The sequence below is a fragment of the Jatropha curcas genome, chromosome 8 (assembly GCF_041381405.1).
Source record: "Jatropha curcas cultivar XTBG-Jc1 chromosome 8, XTBG_Jcur_1.0, whole genome shotgun sequence".
NCBI lineage: Eukaryota > Viridiplantae > Streptophyta > Magnoliopsida > Malpighiales > Euphorbiaceae > Jatropha > Jatropha curcas.
In genome coordinates this window covers 5702498-5720962 of record NC_143158.1, presented here as the reverse complement: position 1 = coordinate 5720962, position 18465 = coordinate 5702498, and the positions used below count along the sequence as shown (strand labels likewise).

The window sequence follows — 18465 nt, the reverse complement described above, 5'->3', positions numbered from 1 at the left end:
CAAAAGGTGGCCGTTGAAAAAGAAGTATAAGGATACGAAGGTAGTTGAAAAATAGACGAAGCTTAGCTTTACGGCAATGGTGACTCTGCAACCAACAACAATACCACCATCCTCCTTACACATTAGGTGACAGATAATTCACATTCTATGCCCAGTAACCCTACCCTTTTCATTCATAAAAAAGAAACACTCTTTCACCAATCAACCTTAACACACATTTCTCTCTATTCTCTTTCCACTTCTCCTTCTCCATTGACCCATCATGGAAGCCAGTGCCGGACTTGTCGCCGGCTCTCACAACCGCAACGAGCTCGTCGTTATTCATGGCCATGAAGAGGTAAACAAGAAAGATTAGTTCTTTTTTTTTTTTTCCCTTTTTGTTAAGCAAGTTAATTATGCATGTGGGTTGTTTAGTTAAGTTGATATTGGGTTGGTTATATATATTTGCATGTGCAGCCAAAGCCATTGAAGAACTTGGATGGTCAAGTTTGTGAGATATGTGGTGATGAGATAGGGGTAACAGTGGATGGAGATTTGTTCGTTGCTTGCAATGAGTGTGGTTTTCCTGTGTGTAGGCCTTGTTATGAGTATGAAAGAAGAGAAGGGACTCAAGTTTGTCCCCAGTGCAAAACTAGATACAAGCGTCTCAAGGGTATATTTGGGATTATAAATATATGATACAGACAATACCATTTTTTATCATTTTTCTGCCATTGCACTACTAATAATATCTCAGAGAAATTACAGGAAGTTTATTCTGTTTTCTGTCACTAGTTTGATATTTTGGTACTAAGTACTTGTTTCTCTTAAAAATTTGTTTCTCTTTTTCCTCAAACAAAAACATTTTTCAGTTAGTTTATCAGTATCTGAAATGAGTTCAACACAGAAATATTAGCTTTTAGAATGAAATTTTCATGCATTTGGATTTTTGTTTATCGAGTGCTTGTCTAGTAACACATAAATAAAGATTCAAAATCTTGATTATATTTGTAAAATTTTAAAACATAAAATTTCCCCGCACAGGAAGCCCGAGAGTGGAGGGAGACGATGAGGAAGAGGATGTGGATGATATTGAGCATGAGTTCAACATTGAAGATGAGCAAGACAAGAACAAACATCTTACAGAAGCTATGCTTTATGGGAAGATGACTTACGGAAGAGGCCGTGACGATGAGGAAATGATCAATAGTCAATTCCCACCTGTTATCTCAGGCGGAGTTAGATCAAGACCAGTTATTAACCTAACTCTTAATTTCTTACTTATGATTTTTTTTTTCCCAAGTTTTAATATTTATTAAATGTATAAATGGATTTGCAAGCAGGTGAGTGGAGAGTTTCCTGTTGGTTCTCATGGAGAACAAATGTTAGCTTCTTCACTTCATAAAAGAGTGCATCCATATCCAGTTTCTGAGCCTGGTATAATAATATTATAACTATTGCTTGAAGTATAATTAAGGGTTAATTTTCTTATAATTCTCTAATTATTATTATTATTATTAGGAAGTGCAAGATGGGATGAAAAGAAAGAGGGAGGGTGGAAAGAGAGGATGGATGATTGGAAATTGCAGCAAGGGAACTTGGGACCTGAACCAGATGATGATCCAGATGCAGCCATGTGAGTATTGAATTACCCTATTGAAGCTAATTAGTGCTTAATTTGGGTGATGTTTGATAATATTTTTAAACAATTACTGGTTGCAGGTTAGATGAGACAAGGCAGCCATTGTCTAGGAAAGTACCAATTGCTTCAAGCAAGATCAATCCTTATAGAATGGTTATTGTGGCTCGTCTTATCATATTGGCATTGTTTCTTCGGTATAGACTTTTGAACCCTGTGCATGACGCAATTGGGCTCTGGCTGACATCAGTCATCTGTGAAATTTGGTTTGCAATTTCATGGATTCTTGATCAGTTCCCCAAGTGGCTCCCAATTGATCGCGAAACGTACCTTGATCGACTCTCTCTCAGGTTACAGGCTATTATAATCTATCTATAAAATGATTTACGTAACTGAAAATGTAACCTTTCAATTCTCATGGTGGTGAGTGCTGATTTTGCTGTGCAGATATGAGCGGGAAGGTGAGCCTAATTTGCTTGCTGCGGTGGATTTCTTCGTTAGTACTGTGGATCCTATGAAGGAACCTCCTCTTGTGACTGCAAATACAATTTTATCAATCTTAGCTGTGGACTACCCTGTAGAAAAGATTTCATGCTACCTATCTGATGATGGTGCTTCAATGTGCACCTTTGAAGCGATGTCCGAAACTGCTGAATTTGCTCGAAAATGGGTACCATTCTGCAAGAAATTTAACATAGAGCCTCGAGCCCCTGAATTTTACTTCGCTTTGAAGGTGGATTATCTCAAAGACAAAGTCCAGCCAACTTTTGTTAAAGAACGTAGAGCTATGAAGGTTTGTGATAAACCTCTCTAGATGGGCGTAGAAGAGCTTGCAGCTGTATTAGCCAATGAACTAAATGTTATGTATTTGTGTTTGTTTTTGGCAGAGAGAATATGAAGAATTTAAGGTTCGGATAAATGCAATTGTAGCAAAAGCACAAAAAGTTCCTCCAGAAGGATGGATCATGCAAGATGGGACTCCATGGCCTGGAAACAACACCAGGGATCATCCAGGTATGATTCAAGTGTTTCTAGGTCATAGTGGAGGTCATGATGTTGAAGGAAATGAGTTACCTCGCCTTGTTTATGTGTCCCGTGAGAAGAGGCCTGGTTTTGCACACCACAAGAAAGCTGGTGCCATGAATGCCCTGGTAATTCAATTTCACAAGACGAAGATTTCACTACATTTTGTATGATAAATATATAACTTCTTTCGGCAATTTACAGATTCGTGTCTCTGCGGTGCTTACAAATGCTCCTTTCATGCTGAACTTGGATTGTGATCACTATATCAATAACAGCAAGGCTGTCAGGGAAGCCATGTGTTTCTTGATGGACCCTCAAATTGGGAAGAAAGTTTGCTACGTACAATTTCCTCAAAGATTCGATGGTATCGATAGACACGATCGATATGCAAACAGAAACACAGTCTTCTTTGATGTAAGTCCATTCTTTATGTATATTATAATTTCTCTAACTTTATTCATATAAATATATAAATAAATTGTGCAAGAAGGAAATGTCAAATGATGTACCTTTGTTCTGCAGATTAACATGAAAGGTCTAGACGGAATTCAGGGCCCAGTGTATGTCGGGACAGGATGTGTTTTCAGAAGGCAAGCGTTGTATGGCTATGAACCTCCAAAGGGTCCCAAGCGCCCAAAGATGGTTAGCTGTGACTGCTGCCCATGCTTTGGACGTCGTAAAAAGAAGCAAGCTAAGAAAGGTGCCATTGGAGAAGGTGCAAACCTTGAAGGAATGGATGATGACAAGCAGCTATTAATGTCCCAGATGAATTTTGAGAAGAAATTTGGACAATCAGCAATTTTTGTTACTTCAACTTTAATGGAAGAAGGTGGTGTTCCTCCTTCCTCGAGTCCTGCAGCTCTGCTAAAAGAAGCCATTCATGTGATTAGTTGTGGCTATGAGGACAAAACTGAATGGGGAACTGAGGTATGATCAACAACCAAACTTCATAACTCTTTTCGGTTACAAATTTTTGATCTCTTAACTAATTTCGCTTTCCTCTGCAGTTGGGCTGGATTTATGGTTCAATTACCGAGGATATCCTTACAGGTTTCAAGATGCACTGTCGTGGCTGGAGGTCCATCTACTGCATGCCAAAGAGACCTGCATTTAAGGGTTCAGCTCCCATCAACTTGTCTGATCGGCTGAACCAAGTGCTTCGGTGGGCTCTTGGTTCTGTTGAGATCTTCTTTAGTCGCCACAGCCCTGTCTGGTATGGCTACAAAGAAGGAAAGCTCAAGTGGCTTGAGAGATTTGCATATGTTAATACAACTATCTATCCTTTCACCTCCTTGCCACTTCTTGCCTACTGTACTCTCCCTGCAGTCTGCTTGCTGACTGATAAATTTATCATGCCAGAGGTACATAAACTCTATTTTCTCCAATGAATAAAAGAAGGATAAATAGCACATGTATGTTTTGGAAGGCAAAAAAAGTTAAAATATTTTATTCATCAGCCTAAATTATTTAAAACACGAAATATATAAGTAAACTCAATGAAATCAAGGTAAATTGCATATTAGCATGAAATATATATTTTTTAACTTCTAAGATAATGGTTAACATATTCCGACTTGATATCCATCCAGATAAGCACCTTTGCAAGTCTCTTCTTCATTGCTTTGTTCATTTCAATCTTCTCAACGGGTATCCTTGAGCTCAGATGGAGCGGAGTAAGCATCGAAGAATGGTGGAGAAATGAGCAATTCTGGGTCATTGGCGGTATATCAGCTCACCTTTTTGCTGTTGTGCAAGGTCTTCTGAAGGTTTTAGCTGGTATTGATACCAACTTCACTGTCACATCCAAGGCAACTGATGATGAGGATTTCGGAGAACTTTATGCTTTTAAATGGACAACCCTCTTGATACCGCCAACTACCATCTTAATCATCAACCTTGTGGGAGTTGTTGCTGGAGTCTCAGATGCTATAAACAATGGATACCAATCGTGGGGGCCTCTATTTGGGAAGCTCTTCTTTTCCTTCTGGGTCATTGTTCATCTTTACCCATTCCTGAAAGGTCTAATGGGACGACAAAACAGGACTCCGACAATTGTTGTTATCTGGTCTGTCCTCTTAGCTTCAATCTTCTCCTTGCTTTGGGTTCGGATAGACCCATTTGTCATGAAAACCAAGGGACCTGACACCAAGCAATGTGGAATCAACTGCTAAGAAGTTCATATTTTTTTACTTCTTTGATGTGCACTTGGCTGGAAATACATGTACATTATTGCTTTTCACAAACATATGATATATGAACACAACATGGAGATGCACAAAGAATAAAATTAGAGTGAAAATTTTTGTGTAGCAATTTGTAATGTACCAACTACCAAGTTTTGTAATGGAATTGAAGATTTGATTCTTACATAATTATTTCTTCCCAACTCCCCCAAGGATTGCAGAATACCTGAAAAGTGTCTGAAATATTGAAAAGGCTTAAAACTTGTACAGACATTTAAACTTCCTTGCTTCCTGCAAGTAAGTTGTGGCTCGATATAGTCAGCTTTTATTCGGCTATCAAGCAATTAGGGAGACAAAGAGCTTAAGCATGAAATAGCACTGTTGGCCCATAATCTGTTAACAAAGTCTCAGAATATGACGAGGAAATGCAATGCTATGCTTCTCAAAATGACTGTGCCACTGTTATATAATCAGCATGAAACTGACACATTGGATGGTTATTCCAAACTCACATGCCTTAATCAGTGTAGAGAACAATTTTATCACCAATAGTCCCCGCAAGAACATATGCCATCCTTGAAATGATGGAACCTATTGGCATCCCTTACCACAATGAATCTGTTTGTGATTTTGGATATATATTTGGTTGCAGTATGACAGTCTAAACAAACCCGGAGATTCTTAGTAATCCTAATTTCAGTTCCGGGTTCAGTAGAGATAAGGCCAAAAACAATGGCTAACTTCTCACTGTGAACCTTCATCATTAGTTCCTTCTCCTCTTCCTCCACATCATGTAAAGCAGTGTCGGTCTCTGTCTGAAATCCAGCCTCCTTCAGCTTTCCAGTCAATTTCTCCAGCTCAGCATATATTGCTGCTGATTGAGGATGGGACTGATCACCAGATGTGAAAACATGTGGGACCTGGCCTACCTCAATTAAGGTGCAGCCTGGAGTCTTTATCAGCTTTCTATTTTTAGCTGTTTGTCTCACCAAAGCAGCTTGTGGATAGTTCCTCTCAGTGGAGTAAATATTTGACATCAAAACATAATAACCCATGTTTTGTGGGTCCAATTCAAATAGCTTTTCAGAAGCCATACTAGCTAGTTTTGTGTCTTTATGAATCATGCAAGCACCGAGCAAGGCACCCCAAACAGGAGGACCTGGCTCAACTGGCATTTTCTTGATAAATTCCAAAGCATGCTCCAACCGTCCAGCTCTGCCAAGGATGTCAACCATGCATGCATAATGCTCAGCTAAGGGTTCAAACCCAAAGTCATGAACCATGCAATGGAAAACTTCATTACCGTCCCTTACTAGACCAGCATGACTGCAAGCATACAATACAGAAAGAAAAGTGACCCTAGTTGGTGGAATGCCAGATTCTAACATATCATAGAAGAGTCTTAGAGCTCTCTGCCCATGGCCATGGAGACCATACCCAGAAATCATAGCATTCCAAGTTACCTCATTCTTCAGTGGCATCAAGTCAAATAATTGCCGAGCCTCTAATATACTCCCACATTTTGCATACATGTCAATTAAAGCAGTCGAGACATATATATTAGACTCAAAGCTCTTACCCTTAATTAATCCATGCACCCATTTTCCTAGACTTAAGGCTCCAAGTTGAGCACAAGCTGAAAGAATACTAGCAACTGTGATGGGATTTGGACTGATGTTAGACATCTGCATTTCCCGGAAAAGAGAAATTGCTGTTTCTGTTAAACCATTTTGGGTATAACCTGCTATCATGGCATTCCAAGAAGCTAGAGTTTTCTCTGAAGATTCATCAAATAGTTGTCGTGCTGATTCCATTTCATTTAATCTACTATATACTGTGGTCAATGCAGTTGAAACAGAAGAATGCGAAGCAGTGCCAGATTTCACACAAAAACCATGGATGCAGTTAGTAAGAGATAAATGACCAAAAGGGAAACATACAGGAATCAATCCCACAATCGAACTAGAATTGACCTTCTCCCCAGAACTAAGCCACTCTTGGAACAATCTCACTGAAGACTCTGTATCACCATTAGAAGTAAATCCTGAAATCATAGCATTACAAGATATCAAATCTTTTCTACCAATATCCCTAAACAATATACTTGCCGTCCCAACATCCCCACATTTAGAATACAATGAAATCAAATCCGTAAGCACTGAAATATGAGAATGAAAGCCACGCTTTATTGTCAAGCATTGAATCCCCATTCCTAATCTCAACTCCTGCAATTCTGCTACAGCCGGCAACACTGCAATCACTGTGGTTGAATCAAACCGCGGCCCGTTACCAGAAACCATATCCTTAAAAAGATTAATTGAACCCTCGAAGCAACACATCCTTGACAACCCAGAAATCATTGTATTACACAAAACGGTATCTCTATGAGGCAATCCATCAAACACCTTATGTGCTAAATCGTCTCGGCAAAGTTTAAAATACATGTCGACAAGAGCAGAACCCACATACAAATCTGAACCAAATCCATCAACAATTCCCTTCCCATGCAATACAAGTCCAACTCTCATGTCCCCGAAACTCGTTGCGGCAGATATAATAAAAGCATAAGTAAAGTTATCAGGATAAAGATCAGTGCTTTTTCTCAAATGGGTAAAAATCGAAATGGCGGACAAAGGCGAGTTATTCACAGATAAGCCTTTAATGAGGACGTTGAATAAGAAAAGGTCAGGTTTTGGGACGGTGAAAAAGAGGGCACGTGCGTGGTGGGTGGAGCTGAAGTCGAAGAGCTTGTGGGTAAGCTTAGTGGCAACCGCGAGGTCGTCCTGGAGACCGCTGAGGAGGAGCTGGGCATGGAGTTGGGTTAAGTGTGAGAGAGTGGTGGATTTGTTGAGGAAATTGAGGAAGAAGTAGCGGGTACGAGGCACGCAAGTGATTGCTGTTATGCTTTTCAAGGACATTTCTTCGATTTTCTTTTTCTTTTGGTTGAAGATGGAGGGCGTTAATAGGAGTTTACCGTCATGGTTTTTGAGAAAGCGGCGGGAAACGCAAACTATTTTTTTTATTTTATTTTTTGAAGTTCAACCCTTTAGTAAAAAACAATTTTTTCCTTTACAGTTTACATAATTTTATTAATTAATTTAGAACAATTAATTTCAATCAAAAATTATTAATCATTATTAAATAATGATAAAACTTTTAACAAAAATGTTATTTTCTAATGTCCATTATAATTATTATTTGGTAATATATTAATAAAAATGTTATTTATATTTAATTATATTTTCAGTTTTAAGTTAATTGACTTATAAATTAATAGGAATTTACCCAAAATATAAGAAAAATTGGAAAAATATTAACTTCAATGAAATTAACCTATAAAACCTTATTTTTCTTATTATTAGTATTATTTTTTTATTCTTTCCTTGATAAACTGCTCATACATTGAATTGCCAACCCTTTGCTTCCTTCTTTACTTTTCTTTTTCATTTGCCTGATACAAAAAATTACAAGTAGAAAATGATGGAGCCAAAAGCTCACTGTTGACAAAAAAGAAAAGAATTAACCCAGATGAAACTTCTGACCAAAGACAAAAAGTAAAAAGAAAATCAATTTACATTTACTGAGACAGTAGAATACTCTGATTTGTCTCTCTGCTGAAGTAATATTTGGTAAAAGGTTAGCTTAGAAGATGAGCAGGCCATGGAGGAACTCTTTTCACCATAAACAGTCGATTATTAACAGCATGCTTCATCTGTAAGAGATGGGTTCTAATGCTATACTCCTCTACCTGATTCATAACCCAGAAAGGGAAAAAAAATGGCAATCAGACATCATCCAAATTCCAAGATATGCTTCATAGGGGAGAAATGTAAGTAATAAGCATCCTTTATAGAGTAAAACTAATTTTACCTCATATACTGACAAGCACACATATTTTCATATCTATGCATATCTGACTTACACGAATGGTGACAGACCGAAAAATAGCTCCAAAAAAAAAAAAAAAAAATCTTTCTAGCAAGAAAACCTCCTTTCAAGCAATGCAAGTAATTACAAGACTGAACTAGGCCAACGGAACTGATAGAGATATATCAGATTAGCCACATGTATAGTGATAGAATCACAACAAGATTGAACACATTGCTAGAGAATGAAGCAATTGACAGCCTGTATATAATTGACCTCAACAGGCAACAACTTGAATATCCAACCAAGGAAGCAATAACATTTTTGAATTATATCAAATAAATGAAAATGGTCAAGCCCAACCATTTAACCTAACCTATAATGTCTTGATTGACGCTACCAAGTGCCGATACTACTAGAACCGACTCCATTAGCATGGGCATGGGCATTCTTGTAACCAAGTAATCCACAGAACGAAGTGATTTTGCACTTAGCGCAACGATGAAATCTAGATCAAATAGACCTTATCTACAGCCACACAAATGGCATACATATTAAAGCATGTCAACCTGCCACATTAGCTTACAGATGAAAGGACTCTCCAAATTCAGGCAGATATATATTATGCTTGTAATCTTTCCATCTTCTATGTTCTTTTTTTTTTCTTTTCATCTAAACATGGCCTGTGAGGATTGATTCAACCCCATGTCAAATGAAAAATCCATATGCAGATTCAAATTTCAACAATAAATCCATCGTTTTAAGTCCTTAGAATGGATGTAGAATTTTTTTTTTTTTTAACATGAATCTCAAGCAAAGTACACAGACAATAAAGCAAGGATAAGATAGGAAAATAAAATCTGATGGATGATGTAATAGCATAATCCAATAACTGGTATGTGGTAGCTCAAAATATCCCAAATCAATCACACTCAAAAAGCCAATAGTTGATGGTGTAACGAAGAGTATAAATTCAAGGAAGACGAAACCAGGAACAATGCATGGTAGGTAGGGATGGACCCACGATATGTGGATGAGAGGCCAGGGGCCCCCCAATTTTTTTTTTAGTTTCAATTTTGTCCTTTTTTGTCTTTCATTTTTCCATCTTGGTTCTATCAGCTTTGAATATTTTTCATTTTGGTCCCCTCAACTTTTATTTTTTTCTCATTCTAGTACCTCCACTATCTTTTTCCATTTTTACTTCCAGGTTTGTTTTTCCTATTTCAGTACCTGTACATTTTAAACATCTTCCCATTTTTTTACCCCATTTTATTTCAAATATAAATAATAGGTCTCCGGATTTCTCTTTTGAAATGTAAACTCATATTCTAACTTCAAGTTTTTCTCTCTCCCTCTCTCTCTTTTTTTTTTGAAAAATAATAAATGCTGTTTTAAAGTGATAAAAAATCATTATTTAACTAATTTTTTGTTTTATCATAGTTCTCCATCTTGATTAATTTAAAAAGATGTAAGAAATTTATAAATGTATCTTAATTTTGATGTATTTAATCTTAAAAAGAATTCCTTAAAAAATTTTAAATGAAAAATAATGGAATAGAGAACTTAATTTTTTAATAAAAACAAATTATATGAAAATTTTTAATTTATAAAAAAATATCTTATACTAATTTTTATCAACTATGGAAAAAAAAAAATTCCCCCATTCCCCAAAAATGAAAATTTAATTCCATCCTTGATGGTAAGGTGTACAAAGTAACTAGATTAATATTAACTTATGATTCCTAATGATCGTAACTGTAGCAATTTTTCTTAATTAATTGCATCCACTTGATGCCCTATCCAAACGTGAAATCTCACAATATTACAAGCTACTGTGATATGTTGAGGCAGAAAATGCAAGCATCTAATTCTAACCATGTCAATAGCTTTTTAGTTACTGCACTAAAGTTCTTCATTTTTGTAACTCTTTATCTTCTGCAAGCATTGGGTACTACAACCATGCATTTTTGTTCTTACCTGCAGAGCGGTTGTGGAAGCCAATAGAGTTTCCAGTTCATCAAGCATAGCTTTCTCTTCTGCTGCTATAAAAGCAAGCTCAGAAACCAATCCATTCATCCCCTCCACCTATATCACAAAAGTAGAAACAAGATTTAAGCATCAGATGTGCAAATATTACCGGAAACAACAATCTGCAGCACATATAAGCACAGTAGAGATTTGGGCTGTGGGGCTAAAACTCAAACTGCTAACAAGAACCTTAAATAATTAAGATACTCATGCCCTTGTCCCAAGCGGAAAAAAAAAAGTGAATGCAATTAGTATATTAGTAACACGTGCTAAATGTGAACAGTTAAAAGAAAAGGAGATATGAAGAAAATCACCAACCAACTGAGATTTAAGTGAATCCTGAAGTATTGTACTCTAAAATGCAGCATTGGACACCCAAAAAATCAGCACTAATCTTGTGCAACACTATTATAACTTCACCTTGAAAAGCTTTTAAGATTCTGAATTTTACTCTTCTGTAACTCGTCCACACTATCCAAACGAGACTTATTTTGCAGATCAACCACAGAAACGGAAGTCCAAGAAACCAGTCTCCATATGTCATCAAAGAGTTGAGAGGAAAATTAAACACATGTGAAATGACTTTACCATGTCTCAAAAGAATACCATGCCATTGGCTTATATTCAAAACACATATGACTCAAATTTTTTAGCTTTTCCCTAACTTGTACCTTCTTGTACGAGATATTTCAACTAGTTAGTTGATACGGGAACTTGAGTGATGACATTATGCAGTCAGTATCTGCTTTCTGCCGCATGAACTACAAACTAGATGACAGTTTTGTTTTGAAGCTTTGGTAATCAATGTCATTAAACTTAGCTTCGGAGATGCCATTTGTCTGCATGACAGTTTTTTATATCTATCCGGTGTTTCAGAAACACACAATCTATATAAAATTGTTTTTGAAGTTAAAACCAAGGATCTGTCCAAAACCAAGCAGAAGATGAACATATGTGAATATATAATGAGTTTCATCACCACCTGATGCCAGCACAGATAATCTTAACTTCTTTTGTAACTCTTAATTTTCAGCTCAAGCAGCACTAAGATCCACAAGCAAAAAATAGTACTTTATAGCTATCATATCAGGTTATTAATCCTTCAAGTTACACACTGATGAATTCAACAAGATACTAGCTTGGCTCTACAAGCAACCATATGGTTCATAAACCACCTAAGAAATAAATGCATAATTGCATGGAAAAATGCATGGTCCACATAATGGAACCAAAAAAAAAAAAAAAAAAACAATTAGCTCAAAAGAGAAGTGAGCAAATCTAAATTCACCATTGTGCTTTCTACAAGAATTGCAACAGGAGGTATGTGAGAGAGAGAACAAGGGGGACAGAGAAGATTTTATCTCACCCTTGAGAGTAAAGAACATATGGAGGATCCCATTGCCTGCAGCACATCAACAGCTGAGGAAATAGCAATCTTCAAAGAGCCTATATCTGCCTGAAAAATGAAAATCAAATAAAGATGTCAAAAGTTCTCTATCTTTAGAAATCAATTCAATGATGTTTAACAATCAAACAAAACCTTTGCCCCTCTAGTCACTGGAACACGAAGAGTGGTTGCCTCCAAATCTTCCAAAGCCCCAGATAAAGAGTTTACATGATCTCTTTCAAGTAAAGTCCAATCATCTAGGTAGGCCATCTGAAACAATCATTGAAGTTATTAGATTAATGCATAACTACTGAGTATGCAAAAAAAAAAAAAAGGAAAAGGAATTGGTAAAGATTGCTATTCAAAAATAAAGGAGGTTAAAAAAATGCAACAGAAGTTTGTAGTTAACTCTTAAACAGGCATAGAATAATGCTTCTTCACAAGTTGTTCTGTCACCAAATCTAGTCGCCCTACCCCATGGGACCAATTATTAGTCTCTAAGGACTCTCCAATTCAGACATCTAAGGCATCTTAAGCAACTTGGCCACACAATAATTAATCTGTTATCACTGCTTAGGCAAAGAAGAGGAGGGGGTGCATGTCAAGGGTGTATCTAGTGTTGATAAGCGACAGAAGTAAATCCTATAGCTATTCTCATATGACTAGACCAGTGAATGCAGCAAAGTTGCATAACATAGGACCCAAGTAGAATTGACTAGATGGCTGAAGTAAAATGACAACCGATCTTGCTGATGACTCCAAAATGAAACCACAACCCTTCAGAGATTGAGAATCAGATCTCTTAGTTCGATGTTAGATTAGGTCCTAAAAAATAACAATGTAGTACATGTATCAGATTTAAATCCAGTACTCTACTGAACTACTGGCACATGCAGGACGACGACTCTGGTTCTAATGGCCTCTAAGCTACCACAACTCTGGTTCTCATGGCCTCCAAGTTATCACAACATCTTTGTCTCTTATGAAATCACTAAAACTCTTTTGCGAAGAGAATTAGAGAATGGCTGGACATTGTTAATTTTGCTAGATATGACTAACATGCAGAATTTGCCGTGTGCATATCTATAAGTCTGTACAAGGTACGTGCTTTTAAGTTAGTATCTCTATCAAACCTAAATACAACCAAGCATTTATGTTGTAAAAATCCAAACCCATTTATAATGGTTCTAACACCTCTGCTTTCAAAATAATTCTGCTGCTAATTCCAAATTTTGCTTGCCAAACCCCCAGTCAAAAGAAAAGTTTTGAAGGACACAAGGTAGCTCAAGTTTATTTTTGGGAGAACTAAAGAGAAAAAACTATTGCACAATCAAAAAATACATTAATACCCACCACAAGAACTACAACCAACACATGTTCACATAGAAAACCACTCCAGGGGATTGATATAAAAAATTAGATATAGTTGCAAAATTATGGTGCTATAACAAGGAAGAGACATTACTTGACCATTCAAAATAGCGATCAACTTAAGTTCTTGCTTCAGTTGTTCAAGATTGATCCTCTTCTTTATTACTGAATCCCACAGTGCTAACATACTGTTCCAAACATCATACAGAGTTTTCTGCACCATCATAAAAAATTCTATGGAATTAAAATTGTCGTAAAATGGAAATTCTATTCTAAAAAAGTCAAAAATGAAAGAAAGATTTTGCATTACATATGAAAACAGTAAATTTATATACCATGGAGGATAAGTGAAAAATAATTTAGTTAAACTATAAGCAGATATACATTTTTAGCAACTTCTAATATTTTCAGTAGCAAAAGTTTCTCTCCTCTTTTTATTTCTGTTTTCAATTTTTCCTTTTATTTGTCTTCTCAATTTTTTTTTTACTCTGTACATATAAACGTTCTGCATTTTATGATACAAGGAAAGCTGATAGTTTAGGCACACATGAAAATATTACCAAAAGCATCACTGTAGTAACAAAAGATTAAGAAAGACATATGAAAAATTTGGGAGTCCTACATAACAAATTTAGCTAGCTAGATATTCAAGATACCGTACCTCTGCAGTTATTTTCTGAATGTAAAGAACAGCCTCAGCTCTGGCATTAGCAAACCGCCATTGCAAGAATCTGTTGTATAATAGCCGTATCTGATGAGCATCTTCAATATAACTTGCACTCTTTTTCCCTTTCTTAAAATCGACTATAAAGCTAAGCACAGAACTAGAACTATTGGGTTGGCAAGAGACACTTGCTGGCCATGCCCGAGATGGGCTGACCCCTCTAGCAGGAGGAGTGGATGGCCTTGCACGAGTTGGACTGAAACCTCTATTTACAGAGTTCTTACTTGGAGATGAAGGGCGTGATTTAGGGGTCGACAGGGACTGTGATCTAACTGTAGGAGTTATTATAGACATTCTATCTGATAAACTTGGTGTAACAACCTTTGGAGTTCCAGATAGCCGCAGCAAATTATCATCTGAAGAATTTGCCTCAAACCCTATCCTGCGCATATCTTCCAGACCTGATAATTTTGCAGCGTCACTACCTGATTTTTGTAAAGGTTTAAAGTTACTATCAGGCAGAGACAATCTCCTGAGTGAAGGTAAACCAATTCCAATTGGTGGGGGCAAAGCTCTCACTGTCTTATCGGTGAGATCCACACTTTTATTTGATGAATTGGAAGGTACCTTCCCGCCTAACCTACTAGGCCACCTGTGCTGATCAATCAATTTAGCATGTAAACCATCTACAGGTTTAGCATTCTCTGATTGATCCTGTACATTCTTCCCTCTGAGAGGACTCTTCCTTCTCGCTGACGTAGGTTTTCGCGATTGAGTAGGTGTTTCAGGCTGCTTATGGGCCACATTTGAAGATGGCCGCAATGTACGATCAGAGGAGATATTAGCCACTGGTTTTTCCTTCTTGCTGATAGGAATGGAAATAATATCTGACTGGAAGGAAACACTAAGACTTCTCATTGTAGAAGGCCATAAACTCTCAGGTAACCGGCTGCCACTACTAGGCCTTCTAGATTGTAACTGAACATCGACAAAAGAATCATGAACTGGTGTAGAGGGGCTCAAGGGTGAAGATGGAGTGGAAGGCCGCCTTCTCTCGGCTGATTGGGCTCTTTTTGGCACCGCCAGGGGAGTTGCAGGCAGTGCTCTTGATAGCTTCGGTGACGAACAACGCTTGGAAACAGAAGGTGTTGGCATTGGTGTTGGCGATTTATATCTAGAACTAAGTTCCCTCGTTCGAGGGCGACGAGTGAAGGCTGCTGCATTGCTGTTCCCTTCAGGTGAAACCAAGAGAGTTCTTGGGGTAACCACAACTGTGTGCTTCTCTGATTCATATACATCCATCAAACAACGTCCAAATTATAACGCATTGATGGAATATTTCACATAATTGAACCAAATTTGACCGTTTTAGCTTCCATTTAACCCACAGTGAAGGGAATCAGACCAACAGCTCAAAAAGAAGATACTTTCCCCTGCAATAAATCTGCCACAGACGCACATAACCAGAAAAAGTACGATATTACAGAATGGCAAAAGAAAAGCAACGAATAATAAACCAATAAAAGATTAAAAAAAAAAAAGAAAAAAACTTAAAATTGAAAAAAGATTACATCTTTCCAAAGACCCAGATCTGACTGGGGATGAATTTGATAATGACAACAACTAAATGCAAATGGGCACTTAATTATCATTAACAAAAACACAACTCCAAGCAGATCAGGCATCTCAAACATTTTAGCCAGTGGTGATGACAAAGATGAGGATAAAACAACATCAGGAATATATCTAATTACAGAGAAATCCTTAGCATGCTACAATGTGTATTAAAGTCATCGCTAGAGCTTGTTCTTTTTAGGGTAAGGGGGTCCCCAGAAGAAAATGGGGAGACCAGAGAGTAGACTGCTGTTATTGAGAGAGAGAGAGAGAGAGAGAGAGAGAGAGAGAGAAAGAATCAGGTAGAGAGAAAGAGAGAAAGGGTACGTAGAACAAGAGAGGTTCTTTTATTTCACTTTTCCTCTCCTAATTTCCCTTTTGTCCTTCTCACGGGACTGCCGCGGTCGGCTGGGCTGGCAATTTAGGTTCACTCACTAACACAACACAACACAACATTGCCCCACTCCTTCTTCATGATAAAGAATTCAATTGGAGTGATTTCATAACTAACAAAAGAGATCTTTCTCTATAACTGTCACTAAAAGGTAAATAAACTAATCTCATTGATATATTATCTTAGGATAAACTGTAATAAATCCCATCAACAGGATTACATCAACACTATCACTATAACAAACAAACAAACAAATATATATATATATAACTTATTTATTTAAGGATAAACTGCAATTGCCATTAATGAAACAAAGAGCTTACCTTGAGATCACACACTAAATTTCAACTGTCTCTTACCTGGGTTTTCTAGTTTTGTCATGTAGTTGAACTTAAATATTATTAAAATAAATAGAATAAAAAAATAATGTGATTTGTTAGTTTATAGCTAAATTATTAAAAGATTGAAGTTGCAGATGCTAATGTTCTTGGGGATATGGGAACAGACATGGAGTACCACGTGCAAGCAAGATCATTGTCCATCCCCATACTAACAGTGATATTCATATCATTAATTTACAGTATTGAAAAATTAGTAAAAATTACTAAGAAAATCCATTGATTTTCCATAACCAACGGGGCTTGATATAAATAATATTTTAGGTTTTGACGTACTGAAGAAAAAAATTAAATTTCCTCGTTTAGGAACGAAAATCGATAACATGTTAAAAAAACCCACAGAGGTTTAATTATAACAAAAAATTGATTTTGAAGATTAAAAAGGAAAGTCGGGGTTTTAATAAAGAATTAATTCACATAATAATTGCTGTGTTTGACAGGTTCATGTCTCTGGTTTTGAAGACACGTAAAGTGATCAATACTGTTCATGTAAATCTCTCTGTAGGTTTCAGAAATGGCAGGGGAGCAAAAGAGAGAGAAAGAGAGGGTTTATTGAATCAACAAAAAAAAAAAAATCGAACTTTGTCGATTATACAGGAAATGAATTTTCAATTATCCGATAAATTTGCAAGCAAAAATCGAATCAATGAGAGAGAGAAAAAAAAAAAGGAAAGAAAATGTCGAATTAGAAGGTAAATATCTCACCTTGAATCAAAACCCTAAATTCTACTGATCACTTCGTTTAATTCTGTCAAATTCCCTCTAATCAGTTGAAGAAAATTTTAGAAACTGAATCTAAAAAAAAAAAAAAAGATGGCGGAGGCTACAAGAGGTGACCGGAGCCGGAGCTGGGACTTATAGAACCTGTGGCGAACTAGCGATCGGAAATAGAATATTCCGGCGAGAGATTGGGGGAGACAGGGAGTTATAGTGATTAGAGTTTTATGGGAAGAGAGAGAGAGAGAGAGAGTGCTTAATTAATAAAATTTAAAAATAAAAAAAAAATGAAAAGGAGAAAGACAAGATTTTGAATAAAAATTTGAGGGAAACGGTTTTTCAGTTGAGAGGGACGTTGTTTTCGCGCCACCTACTCATGAATCAGACTTTCTTTTTACATTTTGAGTCTTTGACTGTTAATCTGTTTTCTAACTGACCATATCTTTCAATCTAATCCAATCTGTATTTTTTTTTTTTTCCATCATATATTTTTTTACCTCATGGTAAAATAATTATTACAGCTAAATTAGCTAATTTGGCAATTAAAAGAAAACATATTTTATATTAACAAATGTCCAAGTGAAAAAAAAAAATTCTTAAAATTCAGTTGAAATTCAGTTGACCTGGTGGTTAAATTTAATTAGTGTAAGTCTCACGCATGACATATCAGCATTAATTAAGAAATTCATTAACAATTCAAGAAAAAAAAAAAACCATGTTGATTAAATAATTCAGATTAACAACACTAAAATTTAAATTTTGACTATTAAAAGATCGAGTTTTTTCTTATCATAATTAATGTATATCGCATTCATATTACCAATTTTAATGTCGTGTTTTAAATGAAAATTAAACGAATGACACATTTACTAAAAAAATAAAATACAAGATATTAATTGATAAAAATAAAATACACTCGAAAAAAATTGATAAAATTAAAAAAAAATAACAAATATAAAAAATGATGATTTTTCTTTTTTTTTTTTTTTGTCAATTTAGACTTCATAATACACCATAAATTGACTCATTTATCACATAATTAAAAATACTAAGTTGAAATTAAAAGAAATGGCTATTCTAAATAATACTATACCAAACAACTATTACATCAATGGGTTAAGAGGCATTGTATTTATTGGTAACTATACTTTTCAATTTTTTTTTTTTTTTTAGAAAAGAAAAACTATACTTTTCAATT

The 18465-nt window shown here is 36.1% G+C and overlaps 3 protein-coding genes across 4 annotated transcripts; 1 reads left to right on the top strand and 2 right to left on the bottom strand.

Moving 5' to 3' along the window:
- The first annotated feature begins 153 nt into the window (after positions 1-153).
- IRX3 (Cellulose synthase family protein) lies at positions 154-5016 on the top strand. Its single transcript, XM_012216147.4, has 12 exons — positions 154-337; positions 457-652; positions 1024-1232; positions 1323-1416; positions 1501-1615; positions 1702-1968; positions 2066-2411; positions 2506-2769; positions 2846-3058; positions 3167-3571; positions 3652-4005; positions 4234-5016. Exons 1-12 carry the CDS (start codon positions 263-265, stop codon positions 4813-4815), a joined length of 3120 nt encoding a protein of 1039 aa, XP_012071537.1. The 5' UTR covers positions 154-262; the 3' UTR covers positions 4816-5016.
- MEF29 (Pentatricopeptide repeat (PPR) superfamily protein) lies at positions 4062-7840 on the bottom strand. Its single transcript, XM_020679065.3, has one exon. It carries the CDS (start codon positions 7743-7745, stop codon positions 5370-5372), a length of 2376 nt encoding a protein of 791 aa, XP_020534724.1. The 5' UTR covers positions 7746-7840; the 3' UTR covers positions 4062-5369.
- A 389-nt stretch (positions 7841-8229) lies between these two features.
- LOC105633542 (AUGMIN subunit 8) lies at positions 8230-17558 on the bottom strand. 2 transcript variants are annotated; one of them, XM_012216153.4, is made up of 7 exons: positions 17256-17558; positions 14142-15588; positions 13575-13694; positions 12263-12379; positions 12089-12178; positions 10672-10779; positions 8230-8575 (listed from the first exon to the last, which is right to left on the bottom strand). In XM_012216153.4, exons 2-7 carry the CDS (start codon positions 15444-15446, stop codon positions 8465-8467), a joined length of 1851 nt encoding a protein of 616 aa, XP_012071543.1. In that variant the 5' UTR covers positions 15447-15588; positions 17256-17558; the 3' UTR covers positions 8230-8464. The 2 variants fall into 2 exon arrangements, with proteins under 2 accessions (XP_012071543.1, XP_012071542.1); XM_012216152.4 differs by lacking the exon at positions 17256-17558 and adding an exon at positions 15716-16387.
- Positions 17559-18465: the final 907 nt, after the last annotated feature.